The sequence below is a fragment of the Alligator mississippiensis genome, chromosome 4 (genome assembly GCF_030867095.1).
Source record: "Alligator mississippiensis isolate rAllMis1 chromosome 4, rAllMis1, whole genome shotgun sequence".
In the NCBI taxonomy this organism is placed as follows: domain Eukaryota; kingdom Metazoa; phylum Chordata; order Crocodylia; family Alligatoridae; genus Alligator; species Alligator mississippiensis.
In genome coordinates this window covers 122,766,950-122,792,653 of record NC_081827.1, presented here as the reverse complement: position 1 = coordinate 122,792,653, position 25,704 = coordinate 122,766,950, and the positions used below count along the sequence as shown (strand labels likewise).

Sequence of the window (25,704 nt, the reverse complement as noted above, 5' to 3'; positions counted from 1 at the left end):
CTTTTCCAGACACTTTGAATGTGTTGCTTCTTTACAATGAAACAACTGTGCATCATTCCACAACTTTGCAGGGTACTCATCACAGGGTAGATGTCATAATAATGGGTTTGTGCACCAATTCCTGCTGTAAGAAGTGACAGTGCCAATTATCCCTGGCAACTGGCCAATATATTTTCATTTTCTCAGGAAGCTGACAAGATTACAGGAACTGATAAAAAAATGTGCACTCAATATATTCTTTTAAATAAACCTGCAACTTCCCCACTGAAGCTGCAAAAATATTAAGTCCCCAGATAGACCCTATCTCCTACACTCAAACTATATTTGCCCTCAAACTATTTTAACAAAAGGGAAAATAAAAGATCAATTAAGATATTGAGTAGGAGAGCTAATGTAATTCTTAAATTTCCTCTAAAAATAAGGGGGGGGGGGGAAAGAGTTTCTTACACAGCATTATCTTTAAATGTATTGGCTTAGGTAGCTTCAAAGCCTGGCAAGAGTATACAGCACAATTTCTCCCAGCAAACAATAACTTCTATTGGTGTATGCGGCAGCCTGTCAGAAAGAAGGCTGAGAGTATTAATCCAGGTGTCCACTTTATAAAATCCATGATTCACACTAAATGGTGCCTGTCTAGAAAGCTCTGGAAGTGGGTGTGAAGGGGCAAAGCAATTATGCTATGCGTTTTACCATGCCCCACAGATTCCCACTTTGGAAAGGTACAGTAGTAGGACACTTTAAAAATTCATACAACAGCTGACTACTTAATGGAACACAGGTATTAGTTTCCAGGGCTATTGATCCAATACTTTTCAAAAGCGCTAGAGAAATAAAAAAGAGGAAGCAATAATAAATGTTGCCAGAAACTTGGAGTGTAAATAAATGCAATTGTTATGCTTGTTTTCAAACAGAAAGTTATTTGTGCAGCAATTTCTGACTGTATAAAGGAATGGACAAAGCAGGACACAGAACACTAAACAAATTCACAAATTACTCTGAAACAGGGTATACATCAGTTCCACCTGTAAAGGTTCCTTTCTATAATTTAAACTATTAAACTGTTCCCCAAAACCCATAAAAAGACTTTAAAATCTAAGAAAATATAACTGTGAAAACAGTCACCTTATAGCGAAAATAGATCAGTTTATTTTAGAAAACTATTTATAAATGGTTAGCTGGATGTATCCATATTCTTTTATGATGCTCCACTACTTACAGCAAACACCAAGGAAGCATTTTTAATTGTTCTCTTCTGACCTCAAACCCCTTCACATTCAGTCTTCTCAAAAATAAAAACCACTCAAGCCCCCTTTGTAGTAGGCAGATCGAAAATAGGAACTCTAACTTAATTAAATTCAGGTTAGATAATATTTTAAAGAGCAGAATGAATAAACATACAGAATATAGAACATTAGCCACCTTTGTCTCCTTGAGAGATTTAGTAAAAATTGTACTGTAGAACACTACAAATTATTTATTCATTTCTCACTATGGCCAGGGGCCTTGGACAGCAATATCTGTCTCCATATGAACCCCATGAAACAACCAAAGGGGGTGCACATCTGCAAAATCCTCTCTCCCCTCACCACATTTATTACCCATTTCCTGTTCATTTATTGCTATAGCAGGCCAATCCTCCTTTGAATATCTGGAACAGTATAAGGGTCAATCTTCTTTGCACATAATTCTTTAAAATATATTCTTTTCAACAGACTTTTTCCTCTCAAACATATGACCTTTTCTTCCTACTCTGGCTCAGGCTATTTTACAGGAGCTGGTCACTCACAAAAGGAGTAGGATCCCAAAACAATGCACTTGCCCCATCTGTAATAAGTATCTACAAATTCTCTGAAAGTTATCTTTTTATGACTCCTATCTTATTGTTATAGCTTTTTTTATATTAGTCAAAACCTTCAAGGAAAAGTCTTTCCTTTGTGACACGCTTAGTGCGTGTCAAAAAGGATCAATTGCCATTCAACAGGCTGTAGATTTTTAAGTTTTCTTTGTACAACAGTTTTTCTATACTCACTACCAAACAAGCATATTTGAGGTTACTGGTTTAACTGTTCTTTTATACATAACTTCGCATGAAAACCTAGATAAATGCATGGAACACTCTCTGTAACACTACTGCAAGTGCATCATTGTTACTTTTCCATGTAATATTACTTATCCTACCCTAAAAAGACGAGGAAAGAATCCTATGAAAGATTACTTGCTAAAGTGATGAACACTCCATATTTTTCTCTCTCCTTTACATCAAAAGAGACCACAGCTCTTCACAAAACATACTGTTGCTGTTTCATTTGATACGCAGGACACTCTGTAGCTGATAGGTGTAAACACACAAAATATACTGAGGCCAAAGCAGGAAGAGTTGCCATGCCCGGCCTGAGCTGTCACATGCGTTCGCTCCCTCCTGCAAGCGGAAACTAAATCAGAGCATAATTTATCATTTGTTTCATTCAGGGATGAGTCACTTCAGTTTAATTTGCAGTTAGCATAGTACAGAGCAGGCACAAAAAAACCCAACCCCAGTAAATGCAGATCAAACAACGTACAGAAAGTCTCCGCCCCCTCTCCCCCCCTCCCTGTATAGTTTGTTCACCTCTCCACACCCAAAATGACATGCAGTTAACAGAAGTGCAGAGCAGCAAGGGCGATAAGGGCTTAGTTGATTCATTTCTCATGTAAAGGATTTTTTTAACTGGACAGACCAACCAGTATTTCTATTTCCAAAGAGGTAATCTAAAAGAGAATTACCATATTTATTCAAATATAAGATGAGGTTCCCCCTCCCCAACCCCATCCCCATCGGGGGGAAAAAAAGTCTCATTTTATTTTCACATATAAGGAAACCTCATTAAATATATCATCTATCATTAAACTGCTGCCAAAAGCAGCATGTACTCAGTAACTGGAAACCAACTATGAAGTTGATTAAATCCAGCCAACACTGACTATAAAACACATGACCCATAATGGGAAGTGGTCCTCACCCCTACCTTGGGCAAATTCAAGAGGAGGTTGGATGATCACCTGTGTGGGGTCTTGTGAACCCAGCATTCATTCCTGCCTGTTGCAGGGGGTCAGGCTAGAGGATCTGTTCAGGTCCCTCCTGACCCTAGCTACTATGAAACTATGAAAAACATACTGATGGGAACCTACACACAAGAACAGGTTAGTGCAGCCCATTAGAATAAGAAGGTTCCCAAAATCTGACAGACACAGCATCACCAATTTAAAATGATACAACTAAGTACCACCAGCAAATTTTCAGTTCAACTTTAAATACTGCCAGTATATTTTTGTCATATAAAAGTAATTATAATAAATCTGTTAACATATACCACTGACAGGTTGCCTGTGTACCACTGGTGGTATGCGTACCACAAATGTAGGTACTGCTGAGATCCATTATGTGCTCAGTCCCCACCTCTGTGGGGGAAGGGGCAGCATATCTGGAGTACACACACAACACTAAGCTGTGCTGAGCTTTGTGGTCATCATGGCTTGAAACACTGTTGACTCTGCTGCGGCCCAGCCCAATGAACTGTATGGTAAATCATGAACCTTTTGGCTCTGGTCTAACATTACATATAGTTTTGGGGAGATTTTTTTGGTTTTTTGCTTTACACTAATATCAGGCATACTTCTCAGCCCTTTGGCTAAGGTCAAGGAAGACAGAGGGCATCTGAACCCCAAGTCCGTTCCTGTGGCTTGAAAGTAAAATGCCTGCCTGGATTTGGGAAGTATTCAAAGCCCTAGATCGATGGAGTCTGGGATGGAAGATACTTGCCCAGAGGTACAGTTATGCCGATTTAAAGACTGAATTCTGCTCAGTCAGATTTTGGAACAGGACTACTGGGCTTTGCCCAATTGAATTTGGAACTGCTCTGGAGTTGATAAGGATTAAAAAAAAAGATACAGTTTGTATAAGCAGGCACAAAGGTTCTGCTTTAAAGTGCATTTATAATCTGTGCTAAAAACCTGCAGCAGTTTCAAAAAAGTAAAATGCATCAATTATGGATGAACTAAGGCTCTGGGTACCCAAAGTACAGGCAGTCCTCAAACTTAAGACGCAATTGGTTCCTGAAAACCACATCTTAAGTCGAAACTTTGCAACTCGGAACCGATTTTCCCATAGGAAACAATGTTATAAATGAGGGATTGGTTCCTGAACTAAGGCCCGATACCCTATTTTCACCAAAAAATAACCCAGAATTTTGTACTCAATCAATTAATTATAGATAAGTAATATAGCTACATTAATGTATTTATGTATTGTAACCTTTTAAAAACATGCTGATATAATTAAATTTGTTTCACTTGGGAAGAAATGATGCAGGACTTTTTACTTGTCGGAAAAATGCAGTGGTTGGATTTCTTGTGTGCTGTTGTGTTGTGCTAGGACATACCTGTCAAAACTCCAGGCTGCTTAAAATAACAAAAGAAGTTCACTTGAGAGAGAGGGGTGGGGGGTGGGGGGGGGGGGTAGGTTTTCCTGAAGAGAAAGTGTCAAATGTTTCCCAGATCTTAAAATATATTTAAAGGACGTTTAATTACCAATCAAATCAGATTTTGGAGCCTAATTAGCACAGGTTTGGTTTTCCTTTTTTGCATATGTACATAATGCAGGTGTAGGCACTTAAAGTCATAGTATCTGACAGATTGTCAAGAGGGTCATCTGTGACTTCTTTCTGATTTTAATGTAAATTTAGTTTTACAGCAATACATTCACACATTCTGTGTGGAATAAATATTAGTTTTCCAAACATAAATCTGTGAAAATGAATTTGTAGCAAATGCCCAACTGACTTCCCATTACAATGCTGTTATAATGAAGGCTGTGGCAAGTCAACACATGTACTCAAGGTGAAATAAAAAGAGGATTACAGTTATATATATATATATATATATATATATATATATATATATATATATATATAAGCTTTAAATTAATCCAGATATGAAGGCATGATTGGTGAAAAAATGGAAATGGAGCTGGGGGTGGGGATTACTTTTTCTCACACACAAAATGTAATTTTAGATTGAGAAAATATAAACCAAAAATTGGTAAGTTTTCTCAATTCCTACTTAATGTAGCTAGAAGAGTGTAGTACAGTAAAAGTTCTGTTATCTGGCATCTGCTGGGAATGGGGGATGCTGGATAACAAAATATTCTGGTTAATTGAGTGGCCCTGACTACCGCTTCTCCCACTGCATCTGGGGCATTCCTCCATCCCTCCTGCAGCATTGCTGTCCCTCCCACCACACCCCTGCCCCCCCCCGCCATTCTGGCCCATGGCTGCCCCTGCAGTACTCCTTATGAACTTGAGCCCCAACCGCTCCCACGTGCACTTACCCCACGCCTGCCGACTGCCTCACCCCAGCCAGCACACCCAGCTTCCTAGCAGGGCTGCTCCTACTATTGCTGCTGCAACTGCCCTGATACTGCCTCGCTCCCGCCAGCTCCACTGGCTCCTTCTCCTGCTGCACCACTCCAGGCAGGGGGTGGAGGGATGGGGAGGGGGGAAGCTGCAACCAGGCAGCTCCTGCCCAGCGTGCAGGGCTCAGCTTCCAGCTGCCTTCCAGCCACTCCACCCCCCAAGCATGGTGAGCAGCCACCTACAGGCATCCAAGTGCATGGAAGGTAGCCAGGAGCTGGAGTTGGAGTCCCATGCACTGGGGTAGAAGCTGGCCCACTGCAGCTTCCCCCTGGCCTGGTGCAGCACAGCAGGGGCAGGAGGAGCCAAGCAGTGCCTGGGTGGCTGCAGCAGCAACAGGAGCAGCCACACCAAGAAGTTGTGCATGCTGGACAGGGCAGTGACATCAGAACATGTGGGGTGAGTATGGGTAAAAGTGTGACAGGCTGCCCCAGGCACAAGCACATGGGGCTCAGCCCCATGTGGAGCACCATGAGGGCAGCCATGGGCTGGATACAATTAATTGGCAGGCCAGATATGGCCGATGGGCCATATTTCACCCATCCCTGCCTTAAGGGCTTTTTACGAATTACAGGAGACCTCTTCAAATGTAATCTTTTAAAAATTAAGTGAAAGGATAATTTCTGTTTTGGAGGGTTTGGGTTGGAGACTTGTACTGAACATTTATATTTCCATAGCATCCACGGGTCTCTACTGTGCTAAACACTGTCGTGGGAAGAGATAGTTTCTGCTTCAAGGTGCTTGCAATCTAGAAAATAAGCAACAGACAAATACTGAGAACCTACTAGATACATAAGTAAACATGTGTAAAACATGTGTTTGTTTTCATTATATTTACTGATTTCTTAAAGCAACTTTCATGATGAAAATGTCTGGAAAAGATACCACCTTAATTAAAAAAAAAACCCACCCCCAAAATCTTGAACTTTCAATATTTAATAGCATCTCCTGAGCCAGCCCAAAGTTTGACCAAATAGCAAGATGTACTGTGGGGTTAATTCCAGGCTGCAGAATTGGGCTGCAGGAATACTACACTACACAGAGTTCACAGTATTTACATTCCCCCTAAGGAGAGCGTGGCATATTGTCCAGGGCAGGGGGGGGGCCACGGGGGGATAGAACCATGTCTAACGCTACTTGAGTTGCTAGTGCTAGATGCAAGCAGAGAATAATGGAAAAAAGAGGAGGCCTAAGTGACAATGTCATAGGTAGGAAGAGGAAAAGATGAGAAAGAAAAGAAGTGCAAGCAGCAAAGGACCAGAAAAGCTGAAAAGACAAGAGCTGAAGAAACACTGCAGCTTCCTCAGTCAGAAATAAAAGCTCTTGTTTATCAAATAGAAGTGCGCTTGGATTCAGGCTTTGAGGCAAATAAATTGTTGGACTTAAGGTATTAAAATACAACTTGCAGAATTCTCTTTACGAGGAGAAGGGCACTAAGTTAGGCTATGTCTGCTCTGAGTTTTTAATGACTGACGTAGTTGCAGCAATCATGCAAACCCAAACAGGCAAATCTTACACTGGAGCATCATGATGTCTCACTAATTTGTTCCGTTTTAAAACCAACCAAGTTGTGTGTGAACTGAGGGTTTCTGCTACTCATGCTATATTAGTACCTAAAAAGCCCACTAGATACAAAGCTTCAACTCTGAAATTAAGCCTGGTGACATTAGCAGGAGATGCAGGTTCAGCAACAGCCTCTGGACATACTACTGGAGCTAGCTGAAGCATTACATAGAAACTCTTAATATTTTATCATAAATTCTTTAAATGAGCTATTCAAAATCTTACTGGGCATTTATTCCAAAATATAAAATATGCAAAAATCTTTTTATAAAGGGTCTAGAAACTATAATGAACAACCCACATAAAAGAAAACATTAATTAAAAGACTTGCTTGAAGTGATTACACCCAGACCCCTCATTAAAAGCTTAAGAAATTATTTAGTTGGTCTAATAAAAGATATCACATTTACCAAAGAACCTTGTCTGCCTAAGAAATTATAAGAACTTCACAATCTGGCCTGAAGATTAACAATTCCAACTCTGTTGAATCAAGCAGAAAGGGATGGGCTGAGTCGGTTGTTTGAAGTAGGAGGCTGTTAGCTCAGTCTCCGCAGCCAACTGTCTTTTTTCCTTGTTTCACATTGCAGAAGGAGAAATAACCAAACATCAAACCATTTAGGGCTTTACAAGATAAAAACAACTCCCACCTGGAAACTAACAGGAAGCCACCATTCAATTCAACAACATTCTTCCGCTCCCTCCTCCCCTTCACAGAGTTTTTTATTCCCACCTAAAGTTATCATCTTTAGGCAGTAATTATAACTTGTGAGTATTTCATGAATTTCTTTCCAGCAACCGAAAGCACTCCTTGGGATGGACTGGAAGGGAGGGGGAATATACTTGCACTAGTATTTAATCAGCTGCTGGATTCAGAGGGACCTTTTGTTTTTTCAACTACAATGAGAAACATTCAAAAGCAGTAGAAAACCTGAATTTCTAGTCAGACAGGTCTAGCATTCTCACAGAGTTAAAAAAAAACACAATGGGGTAACTTCTATTACCAAGGCAATTGCAACATTTCTTCAGGATACGACCTGTGATACTGTCCCTGAAAAAAAACTAAAGGATACCTCCTTTGAAAAAGTTAGACAATTTTTGAAGCATATAAAATGTATTTTCATTCTGTTTTTTAACAGTAATACAATTACAGTATATAAATTCATAATGTATTTCGTGCAATTCAGTTTTGGGATGGGTAGAGGTTGACTCCATAATACATATTCTCATGGCAAAGCACTTAAATCACCACTGAGAAAAGAGAGAACCCACAGATAACAAGATATGATTTTGTTTAAATAAAGGCAAGCTCATCTTGTCCATACTGCTGCTATCAGCAGATATCAAAACTGAAAATATTTAAAGTCGAGTTTACTTTTTACCTCTTATGCTATTCATTTTCAGTTATGCATCTCCTTCAGCTTGAACCCCAAATTCTTATTTTAAATCAAGATTTATTTTGAATTTCTTGAATTAAATGCATTTAAATGTTAGCTCTATTGGAGCGAGCGCGTGCGAAAGCAAGCACGAGAGAGAGAGAGAGAGAGAAGGGAAGAACTACTGAGAGAAAGAAAGAGGGAAAAAAGTCACCTAATTCTTAGCAAGGGTTGCATTACAGAGCACCTTGCATATACTTCCCCCGTGCAGGAGCTATATACTCTTTCTACAGTGGAAGACACACAGGGGAAATGGGGAGAGGGTAGTTTGCCAGCTATGACAGCTGGTACTGCTACTCTATCAGGAAAGAAAAAACTACCTGTTCTCCCCTTGGGAGGCCTGGGATGGAGAAAAAGTGCTAGACCATTTCTTCAGGGTTCTTCAGTCATGAATAGTTTCGAGCTGTCCATTACAGTAAAAGGGAACAAGAGGCTCCATAACCACAATGTTTGCTTGCATGCCACTGACCACTACCTCAGAAACCAGGGAAGACCATGTTAAGTGAATCGGCTACTTACAACCTTCTTTGATCATCTCTTGTCTTTTACATGCATCATTGTTCAGACAAGAGAATAAGTTAGCAACCATTTGCTAAAATAAATCCTTGAAAAAAAGAAAGGCTGAAGACATTTTTTAAAATCTTCAAAATGTTGTACTGCTTTAGACTAACTACATACTTCCACACAATTTACTGGCTCTATTTACTTAAGACAATAACCATCACAGAAGGGGAAAAAAAACATTATGCCACACAACATATGCATCCTATACGGTTCTCAGCTTGATGTACATTGAAATACCACAAGTCATCTCAAACCTCAACAGGAACAATTTTAGTAATTGCTTACTTCCATGACTGAGGCTGGATTTTGTGATTTAAGACAGTATCATAACAATCTACCGCATCCAATAAGAAAATATTCAGTTCAACAAATCAATAGTTATTTGTTATATGAGTTTCACACAGGAATGTCAAATTTTCTATTAATTCTTTGAAAGTAGAACGTAGAGATACTGAGGAGAGTTAACCAGATTTAATTAGAATCTTATTCCGTCTATACAAGCACTGAGGACCCAGTCAGATTTAGAAGGCAACACGGAAGCTAAAGGATTTTTGTGTCTCAATTGGTGTTTACAACCAAGTTATATTCTAACCTGCCTACTTTACATCTTTATGCTGTTGAACTAAATTAAGTATTAAGTTAATTTGGGCTAGAAAATTGATCACTTAATTTGTTTACAGGTTTCCTTTATGCGACCTTTCATATCTGTCTCTATTTCGGACTTGAAACAAGAAATTATTTTTAGAGGCAGAGGATTCCAGTTATACCTATGGTTATTTTCCTTTACATCTTCTTCTGAAATAGTTTGCTTGGCATTAAAAAAGTAAAAAACAACAACAAGAAAAATCTTATTTTGGGAGAGACACAGGAGAACACCTGATTACCTGAAAAAACTCCTTTTAAAATGTTAGCTCATTTTTCTGTTTTGTGAAGTGCATTTCATTTTGGTCTTTCACCAAAAAAATAGTCTTTAAGGAATGTTTTAAGAAACTAAAAATAAATTTTGATCTACTATACTGAAATTAACACACACGTGGAATCTATGCATAAAAAAATATTTTTTAGCAAATAAATATAAATGCACAAGTTGTCTAGGTAGCTGTGTGGCCCAAATAGAAGTATCAAAAGTTACATTCTACTTTGCACAGGAAATAAATCATTTGTACTGGGTCTAATTACTCAAAAAAGCATTAAAGGGCATAGGGAAGTATTCGGTGAATATTCCTGCTTTGAAATTACTTCTTTATAAGGTTTTGGAATGGTATTTTAAACTAAAATGTTTAGTCAATAGTTTCTCTGAGGTTTGAATGCAAGTGTAGAATAACTCTCCCCCATCTTTTTTTGCCATACTGAAATGTTTTCTTGCTCAGAACATGTGAAGTCAACAAATAAAGGTTTCCCTCAATTTATGCGGCATATGAGTTCACGCAGAACAGCGCATAAATGGAATCTGCATAAAGCGAACCCACTTTACAATGTAACAAATAGTGATAGGTTCCCATGGCAATGAAGGAGAGAGGGAGGGAGGGAGTGAAGCTGGAACTAGGGAAGGGGCAGGGTAGGGGTGTCACTCCTGGGGCTGCACAAGGCAGCAAAGCAGAGGGAACAGAGCAGCACTCACCCCAGTCCCGGCTGCAGCGGCCCTGGGAGCGGCCAGCACCAGTAGCCTGCAGCCATTGCTGCACTGTGTTCCGCCTGTCCACCCGTGATTGGGCTCCACTTGTCCCCACTCACCTCTGCTCCTGGGTTGCGCTGTGCCCTGGTGCAGGCAGCTGGTGTCGGCTGCTCCCGGGGCCACTCCAGCACATGCTGGGGTGAGTGTGGACAGCGCGGGGTGCGGCACTCACCCCAGTCCGTGCTGCAGCAGCCCCAGGAGCAGCCAACAGCAACTGCCTGCACCAGGGCACAGAGAAGCCCGGGAGCAAAGGTGAGTGGGGACAAGCAAAGCCCGGGGGGGGGGGGGGGGGCCGACACGGGCAGGCGGACCATGATGCAGGCTGGTGCCAGCCACTCCTAGGACCACTGCAGCCAGGGCTGGGGTGAGTGGAGCCACGGCCCTTTCCCCTCTCTCCATAGACTTACCTGCTTGGTCTATGTTGATTGCATAAGAGTGAATTTACCTCGCATATAACAAATTATGGGTCTAAATATGCTCATCGCATAAGAGCAAATTCACATATAATGAACCCACATAAATAGAGGGAAGTCTGTACCTGTCATCTTAAGTGGATTCTGCAAAAAGATAACTTTTCAAAGGACAAGATGCTTTTGAAGTCATAGTTTCATAGTTGGTAGGGTCAGAAGGGACCTGAGCAGATCATTAAGTCCGACCCCCTGCCATGGACAGGAAAGAATGCTGGGGTCAAACAACCCTGGCTAGGTGATTATCTAGCCTCCTTTTGAAGACCCCCAGGGTAGGAGCGAGCACCACTTCCCTTGGAAGTTGGTTCCAGATCCTAGCTGCCCTGTGAAGTAGTGCCTCCTGATGTCTAGCCTGAACCTACTCTCAGTCAACTTATGGCCGTTATTCCTCGTTACGCCCGGTAGTGCTTGGGGGAACAGGGACTCTCCCACTGCCTGCTGGCTGCCCTTGGTAAGTTTACAGATGGCCACCAGATCCCCTCTCAGTCTTCTCTTGTGGACGCTGAACAGGTTCAGATCCCATAGCCTCTCCTTGTAGGGCCTGCCCTGCTGCCCCCGATCATGCGAGTGGCCCTCCTCTGGACCCTCTCGATGCTGGCCACATCCCTCCTGAAGTGCAGCACCCAGAACTGGGCAACTTACTCCAGCTGCGGCCTGACTAGTGTCCAAGGAGGATCAGCTCCTTGGACCTGCTCGTGATGCATCTGTGGATTCATGACAAGGTGCAGTTAGCCTCCCTGACCGCGTCCTCACATTGGCAGCCCATGTTCATCTTGCAATCAATAGCGACTCCAAGACCCCTTTTTGCCTCTGTGCTGATGAGAAGGGAGTTCCCCAACCTGTAGGTATGCTGCTGGTTCTTCCTCCCTAGGTGCAATACCCTGCACTTGTCAGCATTGAAACCCATCCTGTTCTCATCCGCCCACCCCTGTAACCTGTCCAGATCTAGTTGTAGCCTGTCCCACTCTTCTAGCATGCTCACTTCTCCCCACATCTTAGTGTCTTCTGCGAATTTGAAGAAGGTGCTTTTCACCCCCTCGCCCAAGTCGCTGATGAAGATGTTGAACAGTGCGAGCCCAAGGACCAAGCCCTGGGGAACCCCACTGCCCACATTCCTCCAGGTTGAAAATGACCCATCCACCACCACTCTCTGGGTGCGGCCCTCCAGCCAATTTGCCAAGTCACTCTCTGCAAATAATTTTCTTGATCAAGTAATTTTGAACAAAATATTCTGTAAGTATAATGTTACTAAGTCATCCTTAATACATTATAACAGTTTGTTGTTTTTAATATAAACTCCATAACCACTATTAAAATCTATAGCAGGTCATACAAACATTTAACATCTTGTTAACAGTTTACTTTTTTCCTAGGAAGAGACTTCACAAATTTGGACTGAATGTTTAATCCCAGTTCCACAGGATTAGAGGACTGAGATATAGATGTTTACACTCATATTTGCTAGGGTTGTACATGTCTGTACTTTTGAATTTAATTTTTTTTTATATTATTTTGTCCTGACATCAAATTATTCCTCTAGGAAGGCACTGGTTGGTTGGTTCAACTAATTTAAAAAATAAAATTCATATAATGTGAATCATCCTTTACTATCACTCCATTAAGGTGCACCAGCACAAATTAGGGAGGGGGTGTTTGTTTGGTTGGTTTAATTTTAACTCTTACAAATGCCACCTGAAAATGAAGTAGTTTTACACCAACTTGCCAAAGCTTAGAAATTAGAAGCCAATTTTCCCTTCTTCCTTCTCTACACCATAGGAAAAAAAAATTGGCTGAGTTTACAGTAGAGTATAGAAACCTTTAAGGAGTGTCTGAAAATTAGACACCATTGGCAAACAAGGAAAATTTCCTGGCAGTTTCTTTTGAGTGACTAATGTTTCAATTTCCCATTAATCTAAGCTTTCATTTTTAACGTGGCAACAATAACTTCCCAGAACCAAAACGATGCAGAGCTTTCTTCAACCAACAGAGACATTTACTTTCAACACCTCTGCTCCTTTTTTCACCGACTCCCTTCCAGGCAAATAACAGAGAGAGAAGGGCAACAGAAGAAGGGTAAAAAGCAAATTTAGAGAACTACTTACTAGACAAAAGATATGTAACAGATCCTCACATGGAGACAGTACATTGGCAGAAATCCCAGAAGGGAGGGTTCTGGGACTCAATTTCTAATTAGGCATCATCCCTGAACTTCACTGGTGTCCTCCTCTCTTTCCCATGATATGGACATTTACCACATATAGCCATTTAGCCTGATCCTCTAGTCTAAGCCAAACAGCCTCAGGTTTAATGAACATGTAATTCATTATAATGAGAGCTAGTACAACATAAACACATGGCAAAAAACAAACAAACAGGCTTATTACTGCACCAGGACAACTTCTAGTTTCTGATCCAATGTAGTTTCTGACACCACACACACATTGTGAAACTAAAATCAACAAATGCCTTCACAATGAAAAGTCTGAAGCGTGGACTGGGATGTAGACTAATATTTGGATCACTAAAGGCTTCACTGGATAGTAATTACATGGCATTTATTTTTCTTCTGTGAAGATTCATAACGCTTCTGGACTGCCAACTCAGCTTTGTAGAAGTAATACACCTGTGCAGCTAGGAGCAGCCAAGTAGCTAGATGCTGGAATAGGAGGAGACAGTACTGAAAAACAGTTTGAGGAACTGGGAAAGATGGCAGCAACTTTTGTAAAAGACCCAAAAGAGATGGTTTTATTTCTTTGCCTCACAAAAGGTTTTTTTTTTTGCAGGCCAGTCCAGATTTATACTTTATGTAGAGAAAAAGAAAAAAAATCAATAGCTCACCATGTTTATAACTCCATCAGCCACCTACACAAAGGTAATGATCAATCAACTTTGCTGTATTGTTTATCTTACTTCCATACATAGCAGATACCCATACTCAAAGAAAAGGCTCCAACTTTCCAGTGATGGCCTCTGAAAACAAAATACATGTTCACTCCACCTCCTCTTGTTCTCAATTCAATACAGGTTTCCCTTGATTTATGCTGTACATGCATTCCCAAAGAATGGTGCATAAATCGAATTTGCATAAAGTGAACCCACTTTACAACGTAACAAATAGGGAAAGGTTCCCAAGGCAGTGAGGGAGGGAGTGAGTGAGACTGGGACTATGGAAGGGGCAGGGAGAAGGGTGCCACTCCCAGGCCTACACAAGGCAGCAAAGCAGAGGGAACAGAGTGGCACTCACCCCAGCCCTGGCTATAGTGGCACTGCGAGCAGATGGCATCAGCTGCCTGCAGCCTGTCCTCACTCACTTGTGCTTCAGGGCTGTGACGTGTCCTGGTGCAGGCAGCTGGTGTCAGCTGCTTCCGGGGCTGCTGCAGCCAGGGCTGGGGTGAGTGGGGCCACGGCCCTTTCTCCTCCTCCGACAGCTTTACCTGCTTGGGTGAGGGGGCATCTATGCTGATCACATAAGAATGAATTTACATCGCATATAACAAATTATAGGTCTAAATATGCTCATGACATAAGAGCAAATTTGCATATAAAGAACCCGCATAAAGCGAGGGAAACCTGTACACAATGAACTATGAAGTCAGCAATGATGTATCTGTCTGCACAGATAGATACACAATTCAAGATAGATAAGTAATAATCTTATGGAGTCTAACAGACAGTATTTTTCTGTATCAAGTATTAATTCAACACTATTTTTAATTCTCAAAATACAGAGAGGCTTTAAATCTCATAAGTTTTGTGCATAAAATGTTAGCTTTTTGTAGAGCAAGAGATTACACAAAGAACTATTACCATATTGACTTGATTAGAAGCAAGGTTTTCCCCCCACTTGGGGTGGGGGGGGTGCTGCCTGCCTGCTAGCTGTGAGGAGCCAGCACTGCTGCTACAGGGCCAGGCTGGAACAGCAGTGCCAGCTTCGAACCACTGTTACAGGGCCAGGCTGGAGTCATGTTCCGCGCTCCAGGGATCCCACCAATACAGAGCAAAATGTGTGTGTGTGTCGGGGGGGGGGACGGTAGGAAGCAGGGCAAGGACCTAAAGCTGCAGATAGCAGAAGCAGCATGGAGAAGGAAAGAGGGGGGAATAGGGGAAGGGGCAGGGAGGAGGGGGGAAATCAGGGCAGCCTGAGGCTGCAGGGATGGAGGGGTAGCACAATGGGAGTAAGGGGGGGGGGAGGAAGAAGAGGGATAAGCAGCAGAGGATTTGCCTCTCTCACTGCCTGCCCCTTATCATTTGAACCCCACTGCCTACCCTACCACATGTGCTCCCTACTGCCTCCCCCCCCTATCTGTTCCCTCATTCCCTCCTGCCTGCCCCACTACTGCCCCCTGCCTCTCCCCCTATCAGCTGCAGTGGGGGGGGGGGCATGAATTTAAGATGACCTCCAATAATTAGATCCCAATAATTAGACACATCAAAAACTGTAATACATTTATAATTTTTCATGCATAGAATCTAATTATTGGAGGGTCATCTTGTATTCAGGGTTGTCTTGTATTCAAGTAAATACAGTACTTTGTACACTGAAAATAAATGGGGGTTAGGCACTAAGCAGTTTTTTTTAATGTAATTTTCAAGTGAATCCCTAAAATGTCTTATTTAAAGTAAGGATAATTTAGAATATTAGAATGTATATTCACAGGACTAGATGGCTCTGTGAGTTTGAATCAATTGGTCATATTAATGGCATTGTCCATGCCAGAGTAAGAACCTATGAGACAGATTACTGCATTAGTATCATTTATAATATAGTGGTCAAAGTTTCCAAACTAGGGCCAACTGCACTAAATGCTGTACGAACACACAGATATTAGGATCTTGTTAACACGACTCATATTCCCCATAGAAGATTCAACCTATTTCATAAAGGAAGTGAAAAGGAAAATGATAAACAGCAGCAAACCTTTTCATCCCTCCATATTTCCTTATTAAGCTGTAAAACCTATGCTTGTTCTTCCCATATGCCCTCCACCAAGAATAGCCTTAATTTACAGTTAACTATTTTATTTAGTCTATCTTTTAAAGAGATTACCTACAAACTAATCACTCTACTTAATATTTTTAGTCTTTAAAACACTACTAAAGACAAACATTTAAAAAGCTGATGAGCAAGCATAATTCCTCCAAAATCTTATTACCCTCAAGAAAAAGATTTCTCTCTACAAGCATGTTATAGTAACTTCAGTCATGTTGTGTACTGTCTTCTCTGGTTGTTAGCAGGCCTTTGGGGATCTTAGAGCTATCAAGACTTGGAACCAACATAGTAGCTCAGTTGGGAGGTTAAACCACTAACAAAGCTATTCTTTATCCAAAGCATTGACTGTTATAGTTGAACACAAGAAAAAACTGAAGTTCTAAGTAGTGAGTTCACCTAGATGAGGAAGAAAAATTAAGATCCAACTGGCATTGGCGCACACACATTGGCCAGCTCATATTTTTCCTAAAACTAAACCATGTGTTTAGACAAGACTTAACAAGCATGAAGTCCAGTAGATCCCAGATACTTTCTAGGGCTAAGATCTTTACACCTCCTTGCAAAGATGAGGATTTGAGAAATATCAGGGCCATAGCAAAAAGCTGGACAGGCCTACAAAAAGTACACCAGCTTCTTGCTGTAGTTTACTTCAAATGATACCACTATTCCTCCCATCTAAAACCACCTGGAAACACTGATGAGCTGCAACTGTTTGGAGAAGTGGCACCCTTTCAAGTAAAAGCCACAGCAAGCAGCTGGTCCTTAACTCAGTGACAAATTAAGCAAGCTGGGAGGCACCCAGATATGCATTATCTGGGTTCTACTGTAATACAGTAGCACAGCCTTCATTTGCAATTAAAGCACTGACAACAGAAACCAGTGCACGGTAGCTTTATGATACTGGGCTGCAAGTGTAAAACTGTCACTAACATTGAAAAGCATTAACATTGAAGTCTATAACTACTTAGGCCTCATGTACTCTGCAATTTTATTTTACACTCAATTTACACCTGTACCATTCACCATCAGAACTGTAATGATTTTGTAATATGCCTGACCAAGTCAGTAACATCAGTGACATCTGACAAAAAAGTCAGAGTTGCGTCATACAGAATAAAAGAAAGCTTCCTGAAACAGTTCTGACAACCCGACCACTTCTGATGAAAAATCCTAAATCTTACTGCTTCTGTTCATCATGTTTGATAGCTCTTTCGTGGCCCAAGAGCATGACACTTGCTCTTCTAACAGAGAAAACAAAGATACTACAATAATACTGTGTAAACTCAGCAGAGCAGTCAGAAATGAACCAAGACAGAGCAGACTCCTCAAAGACCCTTAAAACTAGACTTCCAAAACAAGGTAAGGGTTGAGGTATACTGGCAGGAGCCAGTTATTATTTACATGGATGCATAACATCTAAACAGGTAACGTAACTTTCTTGACTGCATCTATTCTGTGATTAAAACACTTCACTTTCCAAAGCTGACATTCAATACCTTACAAGCACCACTGACAGGGAAAACAAACAAGGCAAGGCTATGGGAAACTTGCAAATAAACTGTTCATAAAGGGAGCTTTAGCTTGTTCCCCAAATTTACTGGCACACTTATAGCACCCGCTACTGCACACTGAACTCCTTCATTCCTTAGAGAACCTTAGAGTTCTCTTGTGCTTTGCTTAACCATTGCTTACTTTGCTATACCGTAAAATGATGGTATTTACTTTGCAAGTGAGAACAATGAAATTAAATTGAGTATGTGAATTTTATATAATAGCTGTGTCAAAATGTTGTTTTCCACAGAAGAGTTTACAATTATGTTAAAAGGAGGTAGTAATGTGGCTTTTACAATCAAACCATGCATCATTTCATAGAAGGTTAACATCTCTGTTCCCTTCAAATAATTAGGTAACAGAACTAACTAAATACCTCTAACTTTAGAACATAGATATATAAATGTATTCATTTTTGTCTAGAAATACAAAATATTTTAGCAATGCAATCTGATCTCATAAGACGACAACTACTAAAGTACCTTATTATTTGTTCTAAAAAAACTTGGCACAGTATGAGAGAAAATAAACTGATAATCACCATTTCAAATTGAAAAGACCAACAGGCTTTTGGTCATTTGAGGTTTAACCATCAAGATAAACTAAAGCAAAACCCTTTGCCTCCATCACTGAGTTTTAGCATTAAGCTTCTCCTGTTAATCCAAAAAACAAAAAAAGTTCGAAGTCCTACCTAAACTCATTAAATACAATCTCATTTAAAACCTCCAGCCAAAACATCATTATCCAAAGCAAACAGGGCTCTATTTACCAACCTAAGTTTTAAGCATATCCCCCCTTCCAAAACCAGCGTGACCCAATATCAAGCAGAAATGGAACAGAATTATGGCCACTACATAACTTTTACTTATTCTGAAAATGAAAATAAACAACCCAACAATACAGATAGCAATGACATTGAAATGCAATGTGAAATCTGAGATATCTGTTCAATTTATCTGTCCTGAAGTGGGTATTATTCAGATTTGCTTGGTGATTATCTCCCGTATATTACCCAATATCATTATGCAGTGTGTTTACAACATCAGACCCAGAAAAATACAATAGTAGATTCAATGACACACCCACTTAGTACACTGACTAGTTGTTAAAGGGACACACTGTGGATAAACGTAAGGCCCTGCATTACCCAGAAATCAGGTCATTAAATATTCTTATTCAACTACTTTATCTGAAATTAAACTTCAGAAGTTACAATTAAGTTTCTTGATCATAGAATGATTTCTCTCTCTCCATTTAGATACAGTGTAATTATAGTATACCAGAGAAAAGATTTAAGTGACTGTGTGGCTGAAAACAGCAGTGCAAGATTTCTACTAACATTTATCCCCCTGCTGTTTAAATATAGTTTGTAAAAGGGAAAAATGTCCCCACCTTAACACCAAGTTAAGAATATGGAAGAGGAATTATTCCATCAAAAAATACATGACACGTTAACATTTTATTTGCCATCCCAGTTCTAATCAGTTACAGTTACAGGAGATTAAGGAATGGAATATTAAGATTTAGCTTACTTTAGAATATCGAAACAAATTACCCAAACAAAATGTTCAAATCAACCAATGTTACAGCAAAGACCGTCAGTCTTATATTACTACCTTGTCTACGTAACGTTAGAGTGATCTCGTAGCTATGACAGTTCAGGAATTATGTGAGGCAAGGATTTTTCTGGCTGATATCTTTTATCGGACCAAACGCATAGCTCAGTTTGACATCTTGTCTAACTTTATCCTAACTTTGTCTACATAAGCCCTCTCCCTCACTAATACTGCAGCAGCAGTGTAGTTTGGGTTTGAACAATCACTAGTATTATAATCAACACATCATTTAAACCAGGGGTTGGCAACGTTTTTCAATGGGGGGACCCAATGTAACCTAGCTTGGGTCTAAGGCAGCTGGGTGGGCACTAGGACATGGCCTCCTCTGCCATTATTCCTTGCTGCTGCCTGGTCCTGGCACTCCTATGGAGAGGCCTTCTCTGCAGAAGCCCCAGGCACCCAACTACAGCATGGCACCAACAAACCTCCCAACACCTGACTACAGTATGGTATGAGCAAGGAGGCCCCACCTGCAGGATAGAGCAGGAAGAGACACCCCCACCACCAAATGCCGTTGAAATGACAGTCTGCAGGCTGAATCTGACCCACAGGCAGTTGCAGGCCCCTGATCTAGATTTGCACTGTCCAAAATTAGACAAGACAGTTTCCCCTAGCATTTGCATCATTGCTAATGCCATGACACTTAGCACAAAATGTAAACAAGGCTCCTGAGATTGTCATCATGAACAATGAATGCCCATTTAACCAAGAATACCAATGGTCACGATTTGTATGTCTGTAAGCAGCACTCATACAATAATACCATGCACCCATGCCAAACAAAGCAATTTGATGTTGAACATACTGTCAATAATGTTTGCTTGATAAGAGTTCTGATAACACCCTGCACCAACCCCCATTCCCCCCCCCTCCCCAAAACAGCAAGTTCAAACATTTACAAAACCTGCTTTTCACTACAAACAGCATGGCACAGATGATATTCTTAATTGCTTCCTGCCCTTGGTTCCAAACAGTTTTAATCACTATTCTGATGGAAGTTGTTATGAATGCAGCACAGCACAATAAAGCCTTTGGGAAGAACATTTTCATCCTGACAGTCACCAACACAGAACTACCAATCACAATCCATCAATAACCAGCGACATTTAGATAGCATGGTACAGATTCTTACTGTAGTTTTGGAAACACATCCTTCTATATATCTGAAAAAGAATCAGTTCTTGAAGACTGGAAATACTGTATTAAAAAAAAGACTGGTGTCTTATCCATAGTTTACACACAACATTTTGGCTGCAAAACCCTGCAGCCTTGCCTGCCGCTACAGGAAATTATATTAAATTACATAAAATGAATTAAAACCAAGGTTAGCAGGCACTGAACTCCACAGTGTAGTGTTGCCCATGGACTTGCCTTAGTTGAGGACCACTGATTTAAAATAATCCATCTTGGCATTTATATCAGTCCCATCTCATGATATCTAGGCACAACTTGAATTGGACAGGTTCCTTACACCCAACATTAACTGTTCAGTAGAACTGCAGAAACATAGCTTACATCCCTTAGGCATATTAGTGGCTTTACTCGTGGGGGTTGCTCACTGACATCACTACCAATACAAGGGTTACACATCAAACCCATGGGACACAGAAGTTTCTGTGAGGCCAAGGATGTTTACAGTTTGTTGGAGCCTAAACTCAAAACAGAAAAGGAAGAAGCAAGATTGAGTACACTGAGGTCCTGTTTTTAGGATTTGTTTTCCCAGCTGAAAAACTACTACCACCTGACTCCCGAGTAATGTTAAGAAGTTTGTCAAAACCTGCCTGCCACCAATTTCAAGCTTTTATGTGAAAGCCATTACTTCTTGCACATTATTCTTTTGACTGAAAAACAAGGAACAGCAAGGCAGACACACTTTCCTCAACCCACTGCTTTTATAGGACACAGTTTCTTCTAATGACATAATACAATTTTAATGAACTCTGAAAAAAAGGAGGGAACAATTCCTTAGCCTAAAAGACCTCTTTCATCCAACTTATCTAACTCTCATCCCATTAGCCAGAAACCTTTAAGAACTATTATTTTCATGGAGAACAAACTGTGCTAACCTTAAGATAGCAAGTTATTAAACACATAATATTAAATAGGTAGATTTTTTTATCCCTAGTGAGTTTGGCAAAATGCAAAATAAAAGAAAAATCAGATTAAAGAGAAATTGAAGATTTAATTGTCTAAATGAGTAGTTACTTTAAAATAGGAGTTTTGAGTATCAAAATATCTTTTTTTTTTTTTTTAAAGAAATTGGATTAGATTAGGTTTTCCTTACAAACACTGTGCAAACATACACATCCACTTGTTAAGACAGATCTTGACTTTCACAGACATTTGTTGCCAAACCAATACATCCCAATACAGATTCCATTTGGAGTTCTGTTTGAAGAATATGGAGTTCTCAAGACATTTGATTAAACATATCTAGCATTTAGCACTACAAACCCAGTAAATTGTTGTAACAATCCAACTAGAGAAAACTGGCCTCTGCTAAACATTTACTTAACTCCTTTTAAATGTATATGTTGCATATCATTGAAGCCAAGTTAAATCAACTCATTAAAAGTACAAACACATTAAGACAATTTCACATTGTAGTACTGTGACAAAATGCTCGACTTACTTTATATAATATCTTGCACCTTCAAAAGTATATGCTTCCTCCCAACCTGTGGGTAAATCTAGAAAACAAAACACGGTACAGCTTAAATAACTCACCCCAACAACACAGTAATGGTTATAATTTTAGAGGAGAGACTAGTACAGTTACATCACTATTCATCCTTGACTAATATGAATCTGTCTCGACTTCAACACTGTTAAATTTATAGGAAATGTCAATATTAAAAAAAAAGTTTGGACTTAAACAATTCCCTGTAAGATGAACCAAATAGTATACAGGATGAAAGCAAAATGAAAGTTTATCTTTCCAGAGAGCAGTAATGCAGATACATGCATGTTTAAATATAAGAGTCCCATTCCACTAAACGATACTTAGAAATCATCACTCTTCTGTGCACTGAAATACAGTAACTTTGAATTACTTGAGAAGCATAGCAATGTAAAGAAAAAAAATGTTGTCAATGTGTGCAATTCATAAGCCTCTTAAGAAGCATTTTATATTTTAATGACTGTAGGTGTATTTTGCAAGTGTAATTCTATTGCTAACACATCCAAGACACATAAGGACTTCCTTGCAATATTTACAACTCCATACAAAACAATCCTGAGAATATCCTTACGCATCTATCCACATTTCTATGAGTCTAAATAAATAAGTTTGTTGCTGAGCCTCCAACCTTCTATCGTTTCAAGAGTACAAAAGGACTACCTGGAGCAAGTTTATTTTGTAGAAAAAAAAATACATTTCTAAGTTGAAGAAAGCTATTTGGACTGGAGTACCTGTTTTTCCTCATCAACTTAATCTCTCTAGCCTGCTTCCTTACCATACATTAATGTTTCCTCCTGAAAGAAATCTAGTTGCCTTTTGGTAAGCTCACCAGGCAAGTAAAAGGTGAACAGAAAGTCTCTCCAATGTATGTATGTCCACTATTTAAACTCAATAGAAAGAACAGTTCATGGAGTTGGGGTTTTCTAAGAATATAACCTCAACTCTCATGGGACACGGACTTAAAAAAAACATCATCTCCTGATACTGCAGGGAAATATTTCCAAAACTAACTGTAAGAAGCCTAAAATACAAGACGTTTGCAGAAGATGAAAGGTTTTTCAGGCAAATTCCCTCCTTGGTATAAACAGCCTCTGATTAGGTTCCAAAGCCAGAAATCAGGGAATCCAAAAAAAAGGAGGGGGTGGGGTGGGAGAGGGAGAATAATCTCTCTGATTCTACCTATAAATAAAATGAATAAGCACCTATGAAAGGGTAAAAATAGAGAAACAGGTTTCTTTTGTGCCTACTACAGCACCTAATCTGCAAAGTATCATAATGTATGCAGCGCCGTACTGGAAGTACTTCACCTGAGCATTCAAAAGGAAGTTTCTTTCACTTGCCAATAACTTTCCCTGTCGGACACAATACCTGCAAGACTTGACAAGCAAACTACCTTTCCCCTGGAAGACATGAGCGGCACAAATACATGTACACCTATGCATAGGTACACCCCCCACCCAAGAACAGGCACACGCACCCCCCCCATCCATGTACAGGTACACGCACCCCACACCTACACCCATGCACAGGCGCACCCCCTCCACACACACACACACACACACAAAAAGACACATACGTCCATGCACAGGTGTAAACACACACCGCTTGGGGTGGACACAGAAATAAAACATTTCAAAGCAATCGGAGGCATCCAAGCCAAAAGAGCTGTGGGTGCTGACTCAAAACAGAAGGCTGCGCTCGTTTAAAAAAAATAAGAGACACTAAGGCACCAAACCACCTCACATCCATCTGCCCCTTGCCCATTTCCAAGGCCCTTAAGAGGATTTCTCAATTAACCTGAGCACTAATTAAACTGTGGCAGAGGGAGCTCTGCGAAATCAATCACTTGTTCCCCTGCCTGGCTCTCCAAGCCTTGTGAGGGCGAGCCGCGGCTCTCCAGAAACCGTGGAGATGTAATCATACAGAACCGACACTCCTGAAGTCTTGCCAAGGGGGGGGGATGTGGGTGGGGGGTGGAGGTGAAGAAGGAGCAGGATCGTCGGGTGTCAGCAATCACAGCCCAGGGCTTTACACGGATGCAACCAGGCAGGGGCAGGGTCGCACACACGCAGCGGCGGGGGCCGCCCGACACCTTCCCTCGCACGAGCCGCCCGCAGGGGCGGGGGCTAAAACCCCCAAACCCCCACCAAGTTATTCCGCTCGGCTCAGCACCCCCACCCCGGGGAACTGGGGCCCCAGTTGCCCCCGGGCCAGGCCGGGACGAAGGGGGGAGGGGATCAGGCAGGCTGCACGGGGGGGAGGGGATCTGTGCCTCCTGCCTCCCGCCGCGCGGGGTTCGGGCTCGTACCTGCGCTGCGGCGGTGCCCGGTGATCACGGCCTCGCCGGTGAGCGGGTGCAGCCAGGTCGTGCTCTTCGCCTCCTCGCTGCGGGGACACACACACGCGCCGCGTCAGTGCGCCCAGCCCCGGCCCGGCCGGCCCTGCCCGCGACCCCCGGCCCCTTCCCCTCCCCGGCGCAGTGCTCACTTGATGAAGAAGACGCGGCCGCCCTGGCTGATGCCGTAGCTCCAGCTGCCGGGCAGCGCCCGCAGCCGCTCGGCGCTCAGCAGCTCCGCCGCCGCCATGGCCCCGCCGCCGCTCCCAGCGCAGCCAGGCGGGCAGGGGGAGCGGCCGCGAGCGCGCGCGCGCCCCGCCGCCAGCACCTCCGGAGGGGAGGGGCCGCCCCGCCCTTGGCCCCGCCCCGCGGTCTGGCCCCGCCCCGGGCACCCCGGCGCCGGCGTGGGGGAGGGGCGTGTTAGGCGCCACCGCCCCCCCAGCTCGGCGCCGGCACCCCGGGGCTCCCACCTAACGGCTGCAATCGCCACTACCCGGCGGCTGCTTCCCCTCGTGCTCGTGGCAGCCCCCTTGCGCGCCGAGGCTGCTCCTCCCCCCTGGGGCTGGCGAGATTCAGCCCGGTGCGGGAGGACTGAGGTCCTCTCAGCGCCAGCTCCCTCCTCGGGCAGCAGGGAGGGTGCTGGGGCCAGGTGCCCGGCCCAGTCCTGCAGAGCCCGTGGGGGCAGGGCAGGCGGAGAGGCAGGGTCTCGGGGACTGCCTGTTTTGGGGCCGTTTGAGTAGGGGGCAGGGCTAGACAAGCTTCCGCCCCTGCCAGACATTGTTCCTCAGGGCTGACCAAGAACAACACGGCCTTGGGTACAATCACACGCTCCGGGGGTCCATCTTGAGAAGGAAATCAATGAGGAGCGGGAGGGGGAGACGCATAAACAGAAACCCCTGAAGTACGCTGAAGTCTGAGTGCCTTAGAAGAGCCTCTTTATTGACTCGCTTTCACAGGGCCTGGTCCTGGTCGATGCAGTGAGACCAAAGCACTAAGATGTAGTTACTACAAGCTACATTTTTAACTTGCATCACAGCCTTTGCACCAGGGGTTGGCAATGTTTTTGGCCAGAGTGCCAAGATCACCCTAACCTCCACCCATGGCACGACTTGGTGTGTCAGAGGTGGGGGACCCGCATGGGGCCTGATCCTTGCCGTTGGCAGTGACTGCATGCATGCGCCTCCGGATGGATAGCAAGGAAGTGGCCGGGATTGCATTGCCTCAGCCCCTTCCCCACCCTGTGCCATGAGCTGCACATTCACCTGTTGCCACCACGGAGCCAGTGCCAGGGCTCTGGAGCCCAGTACAGCTGTTTGCAGGCACCCGGCTGCCTTCTGCATCTGGCCCAGGCTCTGAGCAGCTATATCTGTTTGCAGCCTTCCA

The 25,704-nt window shown here is 42.4% G+C and overlaps 1 protein-coding gene across 12 annotated transcripts in view; it reads right to left on the bottom strand.

Annotated features, from left to right (window-relative positions):
• Window positions 1-25,009, bottom strand: part of PLEKHA5 (pleckstrin homology domain containing A5) — a 260,867-nt gene extending 235,858 nt beyond the window's left edge. For 3 of the 12 annotated variants that reach the window (XR_002090876.2, XM_014609470.3, XM_019489458.2), the window contains exons 1-3: window positions 24,474-24,619; window positions 24,295-24,371; window positions 21,939-21,996 (exon numbers count right to left, since the gene is read on the bottom strand). Coding sequence is in view for 10 of the 12 variants with exons in the window: in XM_014609470.3 (XP_014464956.1) it covers window positions 21,939-21,996; window positions 24,295-24,371; window positions 24,474-24,571 (233 nt within the window). In the remaining 2 variants the exon portion in view is untranslated. Of the gene's footprint in view, window positions 1-21,938; window positions 21,997-24,294; window positions 24,372-24,473 lie in introns of all 12 variants that reach the window. The other 9 variants (XR_002090877.2, XM_059726554.1, XM_014609525.3 and 6 more) reach the window with 7 other exon arrangements.
• Window positions 25,010-25,704: the final 695 nt, after the last annotated feature.